Source organism: Amblyomma maculatum, chromosome 2 (genome assembly GCF_055883805.1).
Source record: "Amblyomma maculatum isolate TAMU_Amacu chromosome 2, ASM5588380v1, whole genome shotgun sequence".
NCBI lineage: Eukaryota > Metazoa > Arthropoda > Arachnida > Ixodida > Ixodidae > Amblyomma > Amblyomma maculatum.
The window spans coordinates 18,665,575-18,685,362 of record NC_139345.1 but is presented as its reverse complement, the minus strand read 5'-3'; the positions used below and the strand labels follow the sequence as shown (position 1 = coordinate 18,685,362).

Here is a 19,788-nt window from a genome sequence, read left to right as displayed (position 1 = left end):
ACAGGAAAGCTCTACGCATCATTGCATGTTCATTTTTTAATAAACATAAACTTTGTCTGTAAATGCAAAGACACGAGATAAATTACACAAAAACAGAGGCAGGGCGAGGCAATGGTCAAAAACAAGGGCTGCTTTCTATTACAAAGTTGTGTGTATAAATACATGTGGATGCATGAAGTGAGATCATGGGACATCATAATGCCTTCAGGAGAGTCCGGCTTTGCCTTCATACACAATTTTTCAGTGAGCAAAAAAAGTTCAGTCATTTCATGACACAACAAGCTAATCAACAAGCCAGAATTATGTTTGCTTTCGCAGACCACGATCATTTTCACTCCAAAAATTCTGTGCATGCCGCACCAGTGCTGCTTATTTATTTATTTATTTTTTTTTTTTTAACCGGCAACCGCCTTGCACACAGCACCCATTCTGACTACAACATGAGAATGTTCCTCTTGATTAGGACATTTGGCGCCCAGGCGGTCACTTGTGTGTCTTAACTGCTCATGGAACATATCGTGTTGAGTCGCCAAGCAATATCTGTGTAGCCACATCGCACTAAACTTGATTCCAGCTGCAACAATGGTAGAAAGGATTATCGAACTTGGCTAGCTATCACACTATGCAAGGTATCCAAAAATGCGTTGTGCCCCTGATGGAAAGTGGCAGTGTTCCAATGAACAGGCAGGCAATGAAAAAAAAAAAAAGATGGCAGTGTTTGCAGATGTGGTGAAGGGATGACAATTTGCACTGGGAGCAGGTACAGTGCTGCTGCAACTATTTCCCGTAAGTGCTCGCATAAGGGCTTTCCTTCATCAGACCGGACCACCCCATTCATCAGCAAACAAAATGTCGCGTGCCAGATTTTCTAAACAGAGTTCACTGAATGTCCTGATGTATCAAACAAAGGGTGGTGAACTACTGCAGTGAGCGCTCGCTGCGTAGCTTGTTGTTCAGAAAATACTCGTTGTGGCCAAGGTGTAAGCCAACATGTTTCACGATAGGATGACTGTCTTCACTACCTATGTCATGCACCTTTAGGCATGCATGTCTTAAGAAGAAAGTGCTGCATTTCTTCTGTTTTTCCTTCATATTGGGTGCAGTTATACGTGCAGCCCTTACTCGAGCATATACGGTACTCAAGAGTGACCAGGACCACACAAAACAGGCAACCAACAAGCTCACTACACTCTGAACCTTGCTACATGATCCTCTTTCTGGGGACAGTTCATGCCACAGAGCCAAGCGAGCAGCCCTTCCACAAAAGGAGGGACCAAAACACCAGCTTACATTAATGGCTACCGCAGCAATCGTACATACTTTTGCTGTCTACGTTAGCGAAGCCAGCCTTAATGCTGATCGTGCAGGTGCCAGATGCCCAACTCGTGCACTACTTCAAAGAGTTCAGAACTTGCCACACTGGACAAAACTGTGCCCAAAACTCTTCCTGTGTCCGCTCAATGCCAAAGCTATTCCTTTAGAATTCACTCGGTTCAAAACAAACTTTCATTTCTCTTCAATGAGTGCTTGTACAAAAAGAAAAGAGGACACCCTCCTTCTGTGTGAATGCAGAACAGAAGCCTTCCTCTTCCCCACACTAGACAGAATAAGTATGCTAACTCAAAAGTCCACAGCCTCTGGATGAGCAACACAGCAGCATCTGTCCTCTCAGTGTGTCAAGTCTGCTATGTACATATGTGGTGATGGTGCTGCTGCTGCTGCAGAGGTGCATGCAGCGACCTTGACGCGGGCACTCTTCTTCAGGCCAGCTGCTCAGGCTGTGGCTGACTGGGCGACTGTTCCAGCAGTCGTGGTATGGTACAAGGACTCCCTGCCGACTGTCATGATGAGCTGGATGGCGTTTGTGCCTGTGTGCAAAAAGTAGAGCAACATCAATCTATCAATAATCTCAGCAGATTTGCTAGTAGATTTTACATTAACAATCTGATCAAGACAGGTGAGCCAGAAAGCAAAATGACAGCTGGTGCTCAAGCACTGTGGACTTCAGCAGTATACTACCTAGTATTTAATGCAAATAAAACAAAGCTAATTTAATCTGTGAAACATTCAGTCTTAAGCACTTTTAGAATTTACAAAAAGACAAGCATTCACAAGGTTCTATCACAACTGCAATACTACAAAGTGCCACATACTGTCGTGCAGAATTTCGTTTTTTTCACAAAGGTGACCATTTCAAATTGGGGAGTGGAGGGGGAAGGCCTACCTATAAATCAAAAATGTTAACAAACATAGGTGCCAACAGTGACACTGTATGCGATTGCAAGATATTGGTGTGGTTGTCCGCTATCAAGACTGCCTCGCTTTCATTTACTTATGCCAAATTCCTTCTCGAGTAGAACTGTGCAGGATATCTGCTTGAGACCAGAAAACAGGTTTGAAAAGTTCTATTTACACATATTCTTATGGGCCGTAACTCCACCAATCATGTCCAGCTGGATTTATTCACTGATCACTGTTGCTCAATACCCAGACATTGATACAGTAAAATTTAGTGCGACATGCAATTGGGGTACTGTTAATGAAATAATCAGCAAGAAACACAGCATCCCATGCCCCAAACAAAAGGAGCACTTACGAGAAGTTGTTTGCTACAAAATAACATGAAAGGGCTCAAATTATGGAATTTCTTACTTAAAAATCTGATTTGTACCTGAATATCGGCTAAATAAATATTGCCCGATTTTAACTCCAAAATTCTGGAAACACATTATATCCAGAAGTTAAAGGCTTTGGTAAATATACAATCAGCTTAAGAGCGAACGAGGAATTATGCAGCAAGCATGGTACAGTGAAAGCTCATTAATTCGAACCACGATAATTCAAATTTTCGGATAATTCAAACTACATTATTTGGTACAGCCAAGCTCCATAGAGATCTGTGTACAAAAAACCCCGTTAATTCGAACGCGGTTGGTTCCGCTACGGATAATTCCAACTACGTGCTGCAACGTCTGGGCGGCTCGGCACGCAACACGTAGCCAAAAACATACTTCCACGAAAGAGCGGCATAGTTACAGACTGTTCACGTCCAAACGGGGACAGAAGATGAAACTAGGTGAAAAACATGGAGGAGTGGGTAAAGCCTAAATGGCACCATGACTGGCGCGACAGCTGGCGGCGCCGGAAGGTAGGAGTTGGCAGCCACGGCAGCAACTGCCTGTTCTCTTTTCTGCGCAACCTCCGAAACTCGCAACTAAATGTTTGTTAATTCGAGCCCTGTTAATTCGCAAATACAAATAAGTACTGTCGGCGCGGTCCCAGTCAATGCCCATGAAAGGCTGACTTTGGACAGCCGCTACGAATTACGCGGCAAAAAATTTTTTTTCTTTTTGCGAGTGTCGTCCATGCTTTTGCATATAGGTCGTCAACGAAAGCACGCGGTCAGCCGCGATCATGATGCGTGCTTTTAGCATCTTTTGCTTCAGAAGGCGTTTGCTGCTGTCGTGCATTCCAATGATTTAGTGGCAATAGACGCTCCTGCCCCAATGGTCATGGCATAATAAAGCGAACATATTGAAAGCAAGGGTTGCACAACCGGAAAAGCGCTGGAGCTCTGCCAAATTTACTTCCCCCTTTACTAGAGCTAACATCAAAAGGTAAACACACGGTGATGTTATCCCTGCTGCACAGCATCTTGCCGCACTGCCAAGAAATAGGTTGTGTGATGGCGTGAAACGGAGGGATGCGATAATTACTGATGCTTTTTTTTTTCAAAATCTCAGCCAAAAACCGGGGATGGGTGGGTTCATTATGCGAGTGGGTTTGTTACGCGAGTTCATACAGTAAATTACCGTAATGCAGATGGTTCTTGTCAGTTTTTTCGAAGCCATTCAAATTTTTCTTCCAGTCCCATGAAGTTCGAATTAACAAGCTTTTACTGTATCCCCATATACGTAGAAGGATGTATTCGGTAGTCTCTGTGATTTCACTAAGACTACGTACAGGTTGCAGGGAGAAGTTGTCATAGACGTCCATGAGGTCTTCTATGGAGTACTCTTCAAGAACAACAAATCCTTCGAGGCGTGGGCTAAGGCGTCGGCTGCAGTCAAGACAATGTACCACATGCTTCTTGTCGACCTCTTTCACCAGAAGGATGTTGAACACCTCCACCTGCAATATATTTTGATTAACAAGTAGGTAAACCACACCAAAGACCTAACAGCAGTGACTGCTCACTTGGAACCATGCAAGACACCTCATCAAAGAGCAGCTTTTCTTACAGAGTATAATGCTACATCAGCAACAGATACATTATCTGCCAGTTGCCTTTCAAGCAATAGCTGGTACTCATTCGTTGTAAAGAGAAGAAAAAGAAAGAGGGAGTACTTCTATTATGCTACGCTGTTGCACATTTGTGCAGGCTCCTCTCTATGTGACCAAATGCGAGAGACAAGTACAATTCCATTATCAATACAACTCTTAGAAAACAGATGCTCATGTTACACCATATTTCTTCACCATCTCTGGTATGAACTGGACCATTGTGCTAATCCTGCCAGTATAATAAACGCAACAGCGAACAAAAGGATGCCCACCTCACAGTTAGTGCAGTAGTGGGCAATCTCATTCTTGGCCCGCCCGTGCCAGCGAATCTCCTTGCCAAGCCCCTTAACGAACTCCACCACTATCTGGCAGTGCCTCAGAGTCCGCAGGAGACAGTACCTGCAAAAAGACCGCAGGACGCATGAGTCTATACACTGCAATGACAACATGAAGGTTCATACATAATATCTGACCCAAAAATTGGAAGGAGAATCTCGCAGTTTCAAGGGCACAATAAAGCAATACTCGCGGAAGGAAGAAAATATTCATCACGGAGACTAGAAACTGTTTAGACTGGTAATCTTTGAGAACTTGCATCAAGTTTCATTTTTATAGGTACCATCTCTGCCCTTTTTTCCCCTAACGTTCTAAAGTGTAATCCTCTCACAACGATACGAGATATAATGATATGTCATTTATAAAGACCAAATTTTTGGGATTAATCAATTTTCCCACTGCCCTTACGTAAAAATAAACCATACATAGGGATCAATTATTGGCAGCATATCGGATACGATCCTGGCCGCCCGGAATATGTTTACCACAAAAATTTGTTTGAATGTTTGATAAGAAATAAGATACTAAGAGAATGATTTAAAACTCGGCATATGTGCTGAAAATGGATCACTGTAGAAAAATTCAAAAGGGGGCACTGCGTGCAGTTGAGAAAGCGTTATCATCACAATCGCTGCCTCGCCAAGTCCGCAAAAGATGGTGCCGACCAAGACTACGGTAGTAGCATTAGGTCTCCTGGTGAAACAGCAGATTTATTGGGATTTCAGGAAGGGTTTCAAGGTTGGAAGCATTGCAAAGAAACTATGGGCATTCGCACTTTACGATTTTAACGATCACTAAGGCTGCATATTTCATTCAGTCACTGATTGGCTTCATGCACGCAGAAGGACTGCCATCAGCCTGCGCCCTACTGGTACAGAGATTGTCAAGCTTTAGCTGCCGCTCAAGCAAAGGCGAATTTCCGACTCTTTTAAAGCATTCTTCAAGTTATTTTATGGCTATTTAAGAACCCTGTAATCGTGTTCAGTGCTCTTTATAATGATTCACATTGTTCGACTCGACTCACTCATCGCTAGTAAGTAAACAAGCATACAAGCGTGGGAAAGTACACGGGTGTGTTGTTTTGTTGTTTTTTTCCTGCCGGTCCAGATATAACAATAATCAGTTACAATGATCAAATTTTTCGGTTTCCTCAATATCATTATAAGTGGACTGCACTGTATGCAAACAGGGACAGTTGTACCATTTTTTTTAGGTGAACTTAAAAATTCTTTTATGTACTCTATACGGCATTCATAGCACTGTAGTACAAGGTGTTAGTGACCTTAGCTTGTCTGATTTGGTCAGATAGGATACATGTTCTTAAAAATGTTACAATGTCAACTTGTAGCACCCCATGTTAATGGCTTGGGGCAGCCCTTCTGCTGAAGAAACACCCTATATAGAATATAACCCTGTTATTTAGGAGTCACTGAAAAAATAACAAAGTTGACTGTTTTCAATTTAACCAAGCACAGCTAAAGAAAGAAAAAATGAGACCCCGGCAAAAAATATTGTTCCAGGAACATGCTAACTTTATAACCTAACTCCTAGTCATGGCACCCCATGCATAGAAATGGGGCAGGCCTGCACTGTGTACAGCCAACCTGTCACAGGTCCGGAGCAAGAAAGTTTGTGTTGCGGAACATGCCATGACGTTGCTAGAGGCAGGAGGCACTTCCAATGCCAATGTCTCCACTAGATTCTGCCTTGACCACGACTGGGCTGGAGAGGGATGACAAGTATGCGCACTGCTGCATCCAGTCTTGCTGTGCCTTGATGAAGCACCGAGAGAATGTTCAGCTGAATGCAGTATCCACAGCTACACTGCAGTGAAGCACATCTCCTTTGCGTGCTCTGTTCTGCAAACGATGTCATGGACTGGCCTTTGTGCTGGGAGCACTAGGGCCACGGCAGTTTGTACTTAAAGCATTGGAATCATTCTGCAGCACTGCTCACGGCTCCGAAGGGCTGTCACCTCACCGGGCTTGTGATGATATTGGGCTCAAGCATCTTAGCATAGCCGCCCAGGATGGTGAACTTAACTGGGCTAATGCAGGCCACTGACTCAAATTATCCCATCATATCTACTGTACTTGGCCAGAGCAATCGCACACTGCAGTCTTGTTTCTGTATAACAGAAACTAGACTCTAGTCTCCGTGCCGTTCTTCAGCTGGTTCGAGGCTACAGCAGCTTCCACTTCTGCAACAGCGCTGCTGGCAGCAGTGCTTTTTTCTTTTTCTTTTGCTTCAGACCTTTGAATGGGCCACTTAGACTGCCTGTTCATCTGTTTTGTTTTTTTTCCACTCGTTTTACGTGCTTTGCCGAGCTTAGTGATTAGGCCTAGCCGTGCTGCGGAAACGGGAAAACCATGTTCTGTCGCTACTTTGGCTTATTTGACCGAATCGGCTTCAGTGCTTCAAGAAACATTTTCCAATCTTTCCAAGCACTCAACAGTGTTGGTGTTGTGGTGACAGCATCGACGACCTTTGCACTGCAGGTGTCGAAATTCCCTCGACCGTCTCGCTTTCGGATTTCGCGGATGTGGACAGCGAGTTGGAATTGTGCGCTGGGCTGACAGATGAAGAGATCATTTCCCAAGTACTTGCAAAGTCTGAGAGCGATGACGAGGACGATTCGCCAGCCGCAACACAGCCGCCTCAAGCTGAGCTTATGCAAGCGGTCGCTACTCTTTCATCGGCTTACGGCAACACGACTCTCGCCGAAATTCAGGCGGGCCTGCTAGCATGGAAGCAGACCATGGTACAAAAGAACATTCGTGGCTTTTTCCGGCCTCAATAGCAAGCAATAAATGACCTTTTTGGGGCACATTTGTTTTTTCGGAACTCCCGATTTTTCGGACATTTTGGCAGTCCCCTGAGGGTATGAAAATCGGTCGCTGACTGTAATGTGACCAGGAATATAACAAAAAGGGGAGTTTGAGACAACATGGAAATATACAGTCGCTGACCGATTTTTGGGACCCTCAAGAGGCCGAGACAACCAGCGGAAAATCAAACAGTCTGAAAAAATGAATTCACGCAAAAAAAGTCACTTTAATTAGCAAGCGGCTTGAAAAAGTGGTCAATGTGCCTCTGCGGGGCACTATGTTGCCGTACAAGTATGTCGGCTTACACGTGTCGGCAAGGGCGAGTTTCTCGCTATACACAGCCGAAAGTACCATCAGAGTTCGGATTAGTTCACTGCTAGTTGGCAGCACAGCCTCTGGCTCCTCACTGTCGGAGACCGAGTCATCACTTTCAAGTACCTGGGAACAATTTCGTCATCGGTGAGTTCAGCACTGAGCTCGATCTCGCTGTCAGCGTTAGCAAACTGCTCCAGCACCACTTCCAGGGGAACGGCTCCTGCAGCGCGCAAGTGCTCGATGAGGTCAGCAGACGATGGCTGATGGGATTCACTGGCGCTATCATCGGATGATAACGGCAGTTCATCTCTGATCGCGAAACCAGTGTAGCGGAAGCAATTCTGCAGTGTCTCCTCGGTCACCGCTTTCCATGCATCGGAAAGCATGCCGAGTGCAGACAAGTCGACGCTGTAGGTTTTGCTGCTGTCCATGCATAACACCATGCTACTAAGCACGCGTGGCCGATAGAGGTGCTTGGGTGTCTGGATAATGCCCAGCATTAGTGTCCGGTAGTTGACGCGGCGATGTCAACAGCACGACACACAACACGTGAGTGGCGACCACGACGACTGACGACTGTGCATGACGGCAGTACGGCAGAGCTGCACTGGCGGGACGGTGCAGCAAGCGGTGCCTGCTTTCGAGGCTATACCGGGTATGCGCAGTGGTATGCGAGGTTCCGATGGCATGATCAGCTGACAATATGACATATGGGTTCGAGGTTGCAGAAAACCAAAATGGCAGCGGCCAAAAAAGCAAAATGGCAGCGGCGTTTGCATTTTCAGTAGCTCGAGTCGCGAATTTATAAAAAAAGTCCGGAAAATCGAACAAGAAGGATTTGAAACGTCCGAAATTTCGGTCGGTGTTATACATTGACTCTATGGAGTGCGAGACGATGCCATAGCAAGGTCCGGATTTTCAGGCAGGTCCGAAAAATTGGCCGTCCGAAATATCGATCGGCGACTATACGTGTATTATAAAACGCAATCACAGGTTGTTCAATCCAACTACAGCAAAAGAGGCAAGGGCACAGAAAAAAAAAAGAAAATACCGACGCACCGGATATGTCCCTATCATTCTATGAGCAATATTTCACAAATGCGTGCAGTATTATCAACAGCAGCAAAGTCTCTGATGTGCTAATGCATGCAGTCTTCCACGCAGTGCCATCATCGCCACGCACCACTGCCAAGAGTTCCGCGCTCCCTATCCCTATTTGCATTTCTTTCTTTCCAAATGCGACCTTGAAATAATAGTTTTGGAGCCTTTAACGACGAGAAGAAATTTGTTTCTTTGCACCACTGAAGGTCTAAGTAGATGTAAATGCACATCAAATAAATATCCTACACTACGCGCAATTTTGTCAAAAAATTAAAGACGAAGTGTCTTAAATGCATCAGTTCTCAGCGGCACCTGCCAGCTTCTTTTCATGTACAAAGCCACCCTCTATTTTACTCAAGGCATCAAGGCCATCCAAAAGTTGGTGTCTCCAAAGAGCGCGTCAGTGTGGCTATCTTGAGAAGCAGAAGGGAAAAAAGGTTCACGCTAAATTCACACCTTGGTTCCAAAAATAATGCGAGACTAACGAAGTGAGAAAAGAAGATCATTAAATTCATTTAAGTATGGTATGTTTTGCGAACTTGGCACCTACGCAGACTTCTTTTTCAACTCTTTGTTACTGTATACCACATTCTTTTTCACAATGAAAAAGAAACATATACAGTGAAAGCTCGTTAATTCGAACCTCGATAATTCGAATTTTCGGATAATTCAAACTACACTACTTGGTCCGGCCAAGCTCCATAGAGATCTGTGTATAAAAAAGCCCGTTAATTCAAACGCGAGTCGGTTCCGCTACGGACAATTCGAACTACGCGCCGCCGCGTCTGGGCGGCTTGGCGCACATCACGCGGAAAAAAAAAAAAAAAGTAAAGAAACACCTCCGCGATCGGTAAGCATAATTAGAGGCTGCGCACGTCCAAAACGTGGACAGAATAAGGAACCAGGTAAAACCATGGAAGAGTGGGTAAAACTTAAATGGCGCCATGACCGCCATGACCGGCGTGGCGGCCGGCGGCTTTGAAGGGAGGGGACGCAGCCGCGGCAAGGTCAGTGCATGGCGGCGGCTGCCTGCTCTCTCTTCTGCGCAACCTCAGTAGTTCGCAACTAACTACTCGTTAATTCCAACCCTGTTAATTTGGAAATAGGGATAAGTACTGTCGGCGCGGTCCCCGCCAATGCCCATAAAAGGCTATGATCTCGGACGGGCACTATGGGTTAAACTTTTTTTTTTTTTTGCGATAGCCATCCATCCTTCCACCCATCAGTCGTCAACGGAAGCACGCGAGTCAGCCGCGATCATGACGCCGCCGGCTTTTAGCACCGTTCGCTCCGATGATTTGAGTGGCAGTAGCCGCCCAAGTCGCTCATAGCATGATAAAGCGAACATACTGAAAAAGAGTCTTGCACAACCGGATAAGCTCTGGCACTTTGTCAAGTTCGCTTTCCTCCCCCCTGCCCCAGCTGAAGTCAAAAGATAAACACACCGTTATCGCCGCGCAGCATCTTGGCGCACTGCCAAGAAATGTTTTGTGGACTGTGAAGGAGCGAAACAAAGGGACCCGCTAACGACTGAGGCCTTTATTATTATTTTTTTTTTTTTTTCAGATTCGTAGGCACAAATCGGGGCTGGATGGGTTCATTATGCGAGCGAGTTCGTTACGCGACTGTACATTTACCGTAGTACAAACGGTTTTGGTCAATTTTTTCGAGGCCATTCGATAATTCGAACATCGGATAATTCGAACTTTTTTCCCGGTCCCGTGAAGTTCGAATTAACGGGCTTTTACTGTACTTCATAAGCCTCGTCACCACTCTCAATCAATGGCAAGCTCAGGGCGCATCTACTCCCAGCAACTGTTCGCATCAGTATGGCACTAAGAACAGAGACTCACTTGATCAGTTCGAAGAGCTGTGGCTCAGAAACCTTCAGGTTGCGTGCCAGGTTCCAGGAGAGGTGCACCATGGGTACAATGGACTTGAAGGCCTGCAACTTGTTCCACTCGTACCGCTCGAGCCCCAACCGGAACTGGGTGCCGTTCAGAGGACCAACATTCCAGGCAATGTTGTTGCACCAGCCCACTGCCTGCACCCAGTGCACGGTGCCTGCGTTCACCCACACCAGGTCGCCTGGGCGTTGCAGGAACCGATAGACTGGGATGCGCGCTGCCATGAGGTCCTCCATGAGGGGCCACCACGATCCTAAATGGAAATGTTACAGGCATCACTGGCAGTCATTATACAGCACAATGTGGCTCTGCCAAAAAGGCATCGGCAGAGAGAGAAAGAGAGAGGAACCAATGTCCTTAAACAGCATCTAGCTCTCAGTTGTACTCCTGTGCTCAACAACTAAGCTCTTGCTCCAAAGGACAGGGCCACATGAGTAAGAGGTGCTTGTGTGCAATGTGACATTGTCTGCAGCGTGCTACTGAAGCAAGTCAAGCTGGTGCGTATCACTGGCTGCAGGTGACTTGCACTGACTATTTTGCTTCAGCCATAGAGCTCTGAGAAATGATTCCATTTTTCTTACTTCACTTTGAGTGGAGAGTAAGGTCAAGTAGCCACCAAATGGCCATGTCCGACTTTGCGCATATACACAAATGCCAAGGAAAAGCTGGAAAGGAAAGTTAGAGGTACACATATTGCCGTACCATCTGGATAAAGATTACATGGCACCAGCGCATTGCGAGTGATACCAGAACAGAAGAATACGAGTACCACAACATTCAGCAGTGTACATAAACCTGTGTGGACTAAAGGACATGGCAGCAAGACCTAATTTTGGCATAAGTGAGGAGGGCAAGGTTACACTTCATGCAGAAGATAGCAGAGCCACACAACCTTAAAGAGACAACTCCATCTAGTTATTGTCCTTAGTGAAAATTGCTCCTCCGGTTCTTTTACAGTATGTTTTCGCATTTGTTTAGCAGGGGGAAAAAAACAAAAAACAACAACATTTAACTGAGAAAACAGAATTTAAAAGCACTCCTGCCAACCAACCCACCATTTTCACATGGCCACTCTGCTCATACATGCCACTTAGGAGTTCTGAATGGTTACAGGCACGGTGTTACAAAGTGGTTTCCACTTCTAATGAATGCACTACAGGAGTGAATCACAGCAAGATGCCCAATGACCACATGCAAGTGCATGCTCAGAATGCCAATTATTCAGTTGGGGTATTGTTATTTTTATTCACACCTATGCCACTACAAAACAAGAAATGTTTGTACATGAATTTAACTATATGACTTAGACAGTAAATAGGTAGCTAACCCATTTTCTCAATGCCAACAGCAAGAAAATAGTGGCGATGCCCACCTTTCTCAATTATGAACACAAAGGAGGTACATGTAGATATGCAGCATGACAGGCAAACTTTGGATGATGTGTGGGGATTGTGTTCCCAGAACAACATGAAGCATGCAGACGGGGCTGCTGTTTTACTACCTAGAAACCCTCTGTGGGGTCACTGCGAAAGGGAGGGGACGGCAGCCGTGCTGCTGACCCCTCCCGAAGGGAGCTCTTCTGAGAACTGTTGCCATAACATCCGTTCCGTTCTTCCCGTGTCGGACTTGCATCTCGACTGGGCCACCTCCTGATGCCGAAATAAGCTCGAAGCGAGGCTGTGCGCAAGAAGCGAACGAGGAGACGGTCATCGACTCTGGCAGCGGCAGGTGCGTACGTTTTTCCTCCAGGAGCCGTGGGTTTTGAACGTGCGTGCACCATGTATGCTTGCTTGAAACCAGGCTCGAAAGGAGTGTGGCGCCCGCCTGTGCGGCGCTGATGCTTCTGAGTTGGGAGGGCCTGGTTTGACCCGGTTCTCGGTCACCGCTCGCCAGCGCCAGTGGCGGTGCGCGTTGAGCCATCGACGTGCGATCTGTGTCGTTGAGATGTGCTTTGCGCGTCCCTCATCCTCTCTCGTCATGTATCGCGCACATTTTGACCCTTTAGTTAGCCGTGCGGCCTGCGAGTTCCCTTGGCTCCACTGCGTATGCGTCAGTAGCTTTTGCCTTGTGCGCATGATGACAATGAGGCCCCGCTTTTGGGTGCTGCGGATGGAAGGGCTTGTACAGAGGTCTGGGGGTTAGTGCATTGTTTGTAATGCGGCTTTCCGTGTAATGAACCCTCGTGCTTATAACTTGCGCTCTAGCTTACTTCGGAACGGAAGCGCAGGCATGCAGTGCATGCTGGCTATGCTTGCTCTGGCCCGAACCCGCAGTATGTGGGTGAGGTGGCCGCGTACCATCTAAGAGCAGCACACCTTTAAAAAGTAATCGCATACATGATAAAGCATGCAAGCTCCCCGAAACCAAGCCAGCACACAGAGCGATACATACCATGGAGGTAGTTGATATTGTTTCGCTCACAGAGTCCGTGTATGACGCCCCAGTACTCTTCTGGAGTAGCGAACCACTCACACTCCCCTGGGCCAATGTTGATGTTGACTGAACAGAAGTTGTTGTTCTCCTGATGGCCAGGTGTACGGCTGCCGGGAACCTGAAGGCAGGTCATCACCATGATCATTAACAATTATGAGTGAGAGAGAAAGCTATGTAGTGACACCACAGAATTAACTTAAGCAACAGCTAGAAGTCATTTCAGATTGAGTAACATGGCTAAAGCTTCTGCCAATATCAACTTCCTGCACAATTTACATGAAAGTGCGTGTACATAATGACTGAAGTATGCTTCCTCGCATGCTCTCAAATATTTACTACGGTTTGTTCTGGGCTCATGTGAGCAAGAAGCAAGCTTTCTGAAGCCATCGCTTCCTCCCCACCCAATTATTACCACCGCGGCCAGACTCATAATAGTTCAATATTTTATGTTTTTATCATTACCATGTAAACCAGCAATACTATCTTGTTTTTAAATAAAGAGCTATGAAAGAGAGACACAAAATCAATCTGTACACATGTATACAGAAGACAAATCAATCGAAACAATCATCCTACGAAGGAATTTGGCAGCCATGTCAATACAGCCTGTATAAACTCACATTTCCAGAAAAAGAAACTTAGGCATGCTAGATAACCTGCAACATGAAACTGCTGGACATGCCCCTGCAATACAAAGCTCTTTTTTTTTTTTTTTTCAGACAACACGAGAATTTGTGTGAATTCGTGAACCCCTCTTCTCACCCTGTGTCCAACACAGTACAAGTATGCAGAAACGAAGAGCAGCTTGCCTTCATGTAGAGCTGCACCGTGTTCATGCCCAGAATGGTGTGGCCCACATGGCTGAGCATGTTGCCAGCAGAGACCACCCGAGCAAAGGCAGGCAGCTTGGTTAGCTCCTGCAGCTGCGGCCGCCACTTGCGCTCATCCGACAGGTCTACATTGGTGCCGAACTTGATGGTCTTGAAGTGGGCACTGCGTCGCCACCGCTTGCCACCGGCCGATGCACGAGGCAGCGATGAGTTGGAGTCACTGTCAGACTCCCGCTGCACACCTTGTGCCTTGTCTTGCTCCTCCTGTGGGCACCACAGGGCGTGTGCTTTAGTACCAGCCACTCATCATCAAACACTGCAGTGGCCACCGCTACTGTGAGCATGGGGTGTGTGTGTCTTTCAGGTGGAGCATGTTGAGATGCCCCTCCATAACCTGACACGTGCAATTTTTGCTACCAGCAAAGGTCTTTCGAATCTCGTTATATATGATGACAGCATCCATGCTCACATGTTCCTAGTAATCTTTAGTACCAAAGTGCAAACAGTTATCACTAAGGCTTGCAAAAGCACAGAGATTCCTTGTGGTAATAAACAATTCCTATTCCTCTATGTATTTACCAAAAGCAAAGCTTAAGCTGCCCAAGATGCTTGAAGTGGAAGTTTACTAATTTCAAAAGCTAATTCGACATAGTAAGCAACTTAAAATTTCAAAAACATACTGTTCTGATGAAAAATGGCAAATTAATTTTAAATTCTGCTATTTACTGAGTACACTCCTCAGCATGTGTGTGCAGGTACAGTCAACAACTTGGACACTTGTTCAATTCAAACGACAACGAATTTCAATATTTTGGTTGGCTGCCTACAGGTTCAATGCATTTCAAAGACTTTTAGTTTGTAACGCAGTTTTAGTTAATTCAAACTTTTTGACTCGCTCTAACACTCTTGGTGTGCAAATGATCAGTGGCTAATGTTGGATAAGTAAGGTTTGCAGTGTCTTGTGGGCTGAGTATGGCTGCGTTGAGGTCCGAATGGCAATCCAAGCCATCAAAGGTGTCTCATCAAAATGTAGTTTTGCTTTCTCGATTTTGCTGCCAGCCCGCAGAATATCAGCTGTATAGCAGCAATTCATGCCAGATGCTGAGTGGCATATCACTGTTTTAAAGTGAAAGCCTTTAATGGCTCATAATGTCGTCGACAAAAGCTGTCCGCGCAAGCGGCGCACCCAATTGGTCGATAGAGAAGTGACGTCACCAGACGCCAAATTTGAAGCGACCAACCAGAAGAGCTATGCCCAATCACCATTGAATCGATACTGAAAAAAAAAAAATGTATAATCCTTGTCTTCCATCCGGGAATCGAACCTCCATCCCTTGGATCCCCAGCTCAGCACTTTACCACTGCGCCACACCTCTGATCATGAAACGCTCTTCATAATTCCCCTTGTCTACAGTGAGAATGATAGCGGGATTTCGCGAGTGACAGATACTGTGCCTTTCCTTTCCTGTAGACGAATAACAGAACGCCAGTGAACTTTAATGCATTAAATGAAATGCTGATTGTGTTTGACAAGGAGCGCGCAATGTACCGTCACGACAGGTCATGACGTCACAAGGCGATTCATGCATATACAAAGCTGACCACACCTGGCGTCCGATCCAGGCGTCCATACGCCCTTTCATTTGCCGCTTCCTCGAACGCCACACTACACAGCAAACAGAAACAGACCCAGATGTCTAGGAGGTGTTAGTACAGCAGGCATCAGTGGCGTTTGAAATTGATTTACAGGATAGAAAAGGCGCAGTACCTGTCACAATTCTCTGCAGACACATATACCACGCCCTAAGAAAGGGAGGAATGTGAAACAGTAGCCACCCTCTTTACTCGAAGCATCATTCACCGCCACATTCCGCAACAAATGTGTAGCAAAATGCGGAACTCAGGTTTTCACCTTTCACCACTTTAGTCACCAAAGTGTCTCGTAATTTTTGTTGTTTTTTGAGCGTGTCAGCAGTTCTGGCTCTAATTTTAGCTCGTTCCACATTTTACACAGCACAAACCACTCTTGCTGAAAAGGGTGACCTTGGTAGCCTGCCAAATGACTTACTTGCTTGGCAAACTTGGCACCATGTCAAGACTTTTGAAACATTATCTGCTCCTACACCATGGCTAATGCTCAAACATTTTCATTATGCACTTGTAAAGATTCTTTAGAAGGCATCTCACTGTTCCAAAGCAAACAAGCACTCCCCGCACAGGAAGTGTGCATTGCGACCTACTCTGCTTTGATATTCTCTATATTTGACATGCAGTGCAGCAAGGCAGAATTGTTAAAAATCGTCGCTGCCATGCAGTTTTCACTGAAAAGCGAAGGACCGTTGCCTAAATTTTTTTTCCCTTAATTAAATTTGCTGCGGTCCAAAATTGTTTTTGCAAAGCAGTTTGTAGCAATTCTGCGGGTCAACTTTCAGATAATATGGACGTTTTTCCAGTCTTTTCAAGGATTGGTTAAAATCATTTCACTCTTTCATTATTTCAGTGCATTACTGATAATTTTTTCCATCCATACAACATACTGGAGGCTGCCGCTTGAGTAAACATATCAATGTCTTTCATTCATACTTTGTCCTGCAATGTTTGCAAGAGAAAAAGTTTCAAACTACTATTTGTATGCATAGACATCCATGAGGCAAACTGAATTTAGTCTTGGATCATATTAAGATGCGTTTTCTATAATAAAAAGGGAAAACCTTTGGTTCATTGAAATTTGAATTAGAGTCTACAAGAGTATTCTTGCTTTTAGACACCCAAAGGTTATTTTTTGTGAACTACAATTATGCAATAATCCTTTCTTTCTAAATAAATGTGCATTGAACTTCATTCATTCATTGAACTTGAATTCATTGAATTCATTGAACTTGACAACCAGGTAGCATCATCATACACAAGCATAAGTGATGTGGCATTGGGCTACACAGAAGCAGAAGTCAAATCTTGGTATATGATACCAGGCTTCAGCTCAGCATGTTATGCTGAGACTAAATAATATTGAAGCATATTTCGAATTCTGGCTCTGCCCAGCAAAGTATGCAAAAATATGTGTCATCAGACCGCACAGCTTAAAGCTCCCTTGCCCAGTCTAAAATAATATACATGTTAGCAAGTGTCGGCACAACCTAAGTAATGCTGCCATAAGAGCACTAAGCCATGGGTTTCTCAACTGACCCATGCTCAGAATGAATACATTTTTAGAGCCTATGCAAGACAGTGAATCCATGAACTGGGTGCAAGAAAGTTACCTTACAAGTAGGGCTGTGCCAATATTCGAAAATTACCAAATACAGTGCAGTCCACTTATAACGATATTGAAGAAACCTGAAAATCCCATTGTTATAACCCATTATCGTTATATCTGGACTGGTGAAAAAAAAAAAAAAAAAAAAAAAAAAGCGCACACCCACATATTTTCCCATGCATGTAGGCTTACCTACTACAGTCGAACCCGGTTATATCGAACCCGGATATATCGAATTTTGGTTATATCGAACTCACGGAATATCCCCTTGAAAATCCCATGTAAAAGTATAGGAAAGCCGCGTCATATATCGAACTCAATTTCAACGGTCTTCGATATATCGAACTCCGCACCACGCACTGGAAAGTGTGCCTTCCCCAAAGACGATCGCATCACCCTTGGCCGTTTGCCGCGTGACGTTTTCAAGCCACGCGCTGAAGGAATGAGGGGACAGTTCAGCGACGGCTGGTCTGGGCAGCGCCACGCCCATTTCCTAAAGGCGCGCGCCCATCTGCAGTTATCCTTTCCCGCGCGCCAGTACACGACGTTTGCAAGGCATGTGCGTGGGTGTGCCCATTCTTTTGTCGAGCTATCTCTTTCCTTCAGCACGAGCTTATGCATGCGTCAAGCCAGCTCAGGCCGCTTTCTCCAGCGTGTGTTGCGAACACTCTGCGCGCGGCGGCTGACGTGGCTATGGCGCCTGCGGACGTTAAGAAGCGGCAGATCTCTCCCTCTTTGTGTGTGTGTGTGTGTGTGTGTGTGGTGTTTTTTTTTGCGAGTCATCCATTCTTATCGCTGTGCTGTACGCGGGGCGTAGCTGCGGACGTTAAAAAGCAGCAAGTTTTTCTTTTTTTTTTGAGAATGGGGGGGGAGTCGTTTATCCTTGCAGGTACGAATAAACGAAAGCACGTGGTCAGCTGGTGCGATCATGATGCCCACTCCAAGCGCGGCGTGATAAATCAACCAGGCTTGTGCAATCAGCCATCACGGGCACTCTGCCAAGTTCGCTACCGGTCACCACAGGAGCTATCAAAAGATAAACGCGCCCTGCGCCTTGACATTATCGCTGCGCAGCATCTTGGCACGCTGCCAAGAAATGAGCTGTGGATGAGACAACTTGAGACAACTGAAACAAAGTGGCGCTCGCCTTCCACATGCAGCGAAAACGCTGGCGATTTCTGCCGCAGCCACACAGAAACCTTATTCCGAGGTGCCGCGGTGTCTCGAGCCTCGAGCGGCAAGTTTGAAATTTTTTGCTCTGTCGCTGCCGCTCGTGGCTGAGATCGCTCAATCGCTTGCATGTGAGCGAGCTGGCCTTAACGCTTTTTTTTTTTCTTTTTCCGAATTCTCGGGTGCAAAAGTGAAGGGTGGGTTCACTATGCGAGTGGGTTGATTACGTGACAAATACGGTATCGTTTTTTCGCATCGTAAGTGCCGTCACAAGCAGATTTCTGTATATCGAATTATCGATATATCGAACTATTTCGCGATCCCCTTCGAGTTCGATATATCCGGGTTTGACTGTACTAGCGATGAGTAAATCAGGTTGAACAACGCTAATCATCGTACAGAGAACTGAACACTTTATTATAGTATACATCAATAGTCATAAAATAACTTGAGCATACTTAAAGAAGTCGGAAATTTGCACTCGCTTGAACAGCAACTGAAGCTTGACAATCGTTCTAAGCATCGCTTCAGTAGCGTGTACGCTGGCAGCAGTCCTTTTCGCGTGCACGAAACTGATTAGCGGCTGGATTAACTGAAGGACATCCCAGCCTTGATAATCGTTAAAATCGTAGAGTGCGAATGTCCGCATTTTTTCACGAGGCTTTCAACCTTGAAATCCTGCCAAAAATCCCGATGAATCTGCCGTTTCATCTCGTGAGCTATCGCGCCATCTGTTAATGTGGTCGCTGCCATCTTCCACGAACCGTGACGGATGCAGAAACGGTGATGGCGATGACGACATGGCCGCAGCAGCACCCTTTGTGCGGCTGCGATTGCGATGATGATAGTGCTCATTTTTTTTCCGTTTTCGCCGCGTATGTCGAGTTTTCACGTCATTGTCTGCTTAATATTGTATCTTTTATTGAATATTCAGTCAAACTTTGGTGGTAAACATCTACCGAGCGGCGATAAAGCTGTCGTTGTATCCGATGTACCTCCAATAATCGATCGCTATATCTGGTTTATTTTTACACGGGGGCAATAGAAAAAATGATAAATCTCAACAATTTGATCGTTATAAGCGATATATCGCTATATCTGGTATCGTTATAAGTGGACTGCACTGTACACCGAAAATTCATTGCAATGCGTGCTTCACTACAATGCTTGACCGTGGGACTGTACAGTGAAGCATCCTCAAAATGCAATGGGGCCATTTTGTCAAAGAGGGACCTTCCCTTTTGTGAAGGAGGCTTTTTCGACAGTGTGCGCACAGCAAAGCACTTTCCATGCAGATCTTTCCTGCACAAAAGCCAGGTATACGGAAC

The 19,788-nt window shown here is 45.6% G+C and overlaps 1 protein-coding gene across 2 annotated transcripts in view; it reads right to left on the bottom strand.

Annotated features, from left to right (window-relative positions):
• Positions 1–369: 369 nt before the first annotated feature.
• The window catches only part of Utx (Utx histone demethylase), a 138,079-nt gene continuing 118,660 nt past the window's right edge, over positions 370–19,788 (bottom strand). For both annotated transcript variants that reach the window (XM_084593399.1, XM_084593400.1), the window contains 6 exons: positions 14,014–14,298; positions 13,163–13,322; positions 10,718–11,024; positions 4,557–4,683; positions 3,964–4,131; positions 370–1,868 (listed from right to left, as the gene is read on the bottom strand). In XM_084593399.1, coding sequence (XP_084449525.1) covers positions 1,842–1,868; positions 3,964–4,131; positions 4,557–4,683; positions 10,718–11,024; positions 13,163–13,322; positions 14,014–14,298 — 1,074 coding nt within the window. In that variant the 3' untranslated portion in view covers positions 370–1,841. The remainder of the gene's footprint in view (positions 1,869–3,963; positions 4,132–4,556; positions 4,684–10,717; positions 11,025–13,162; positions 13,323–14,013; positions 14,299–19,788) is intronic.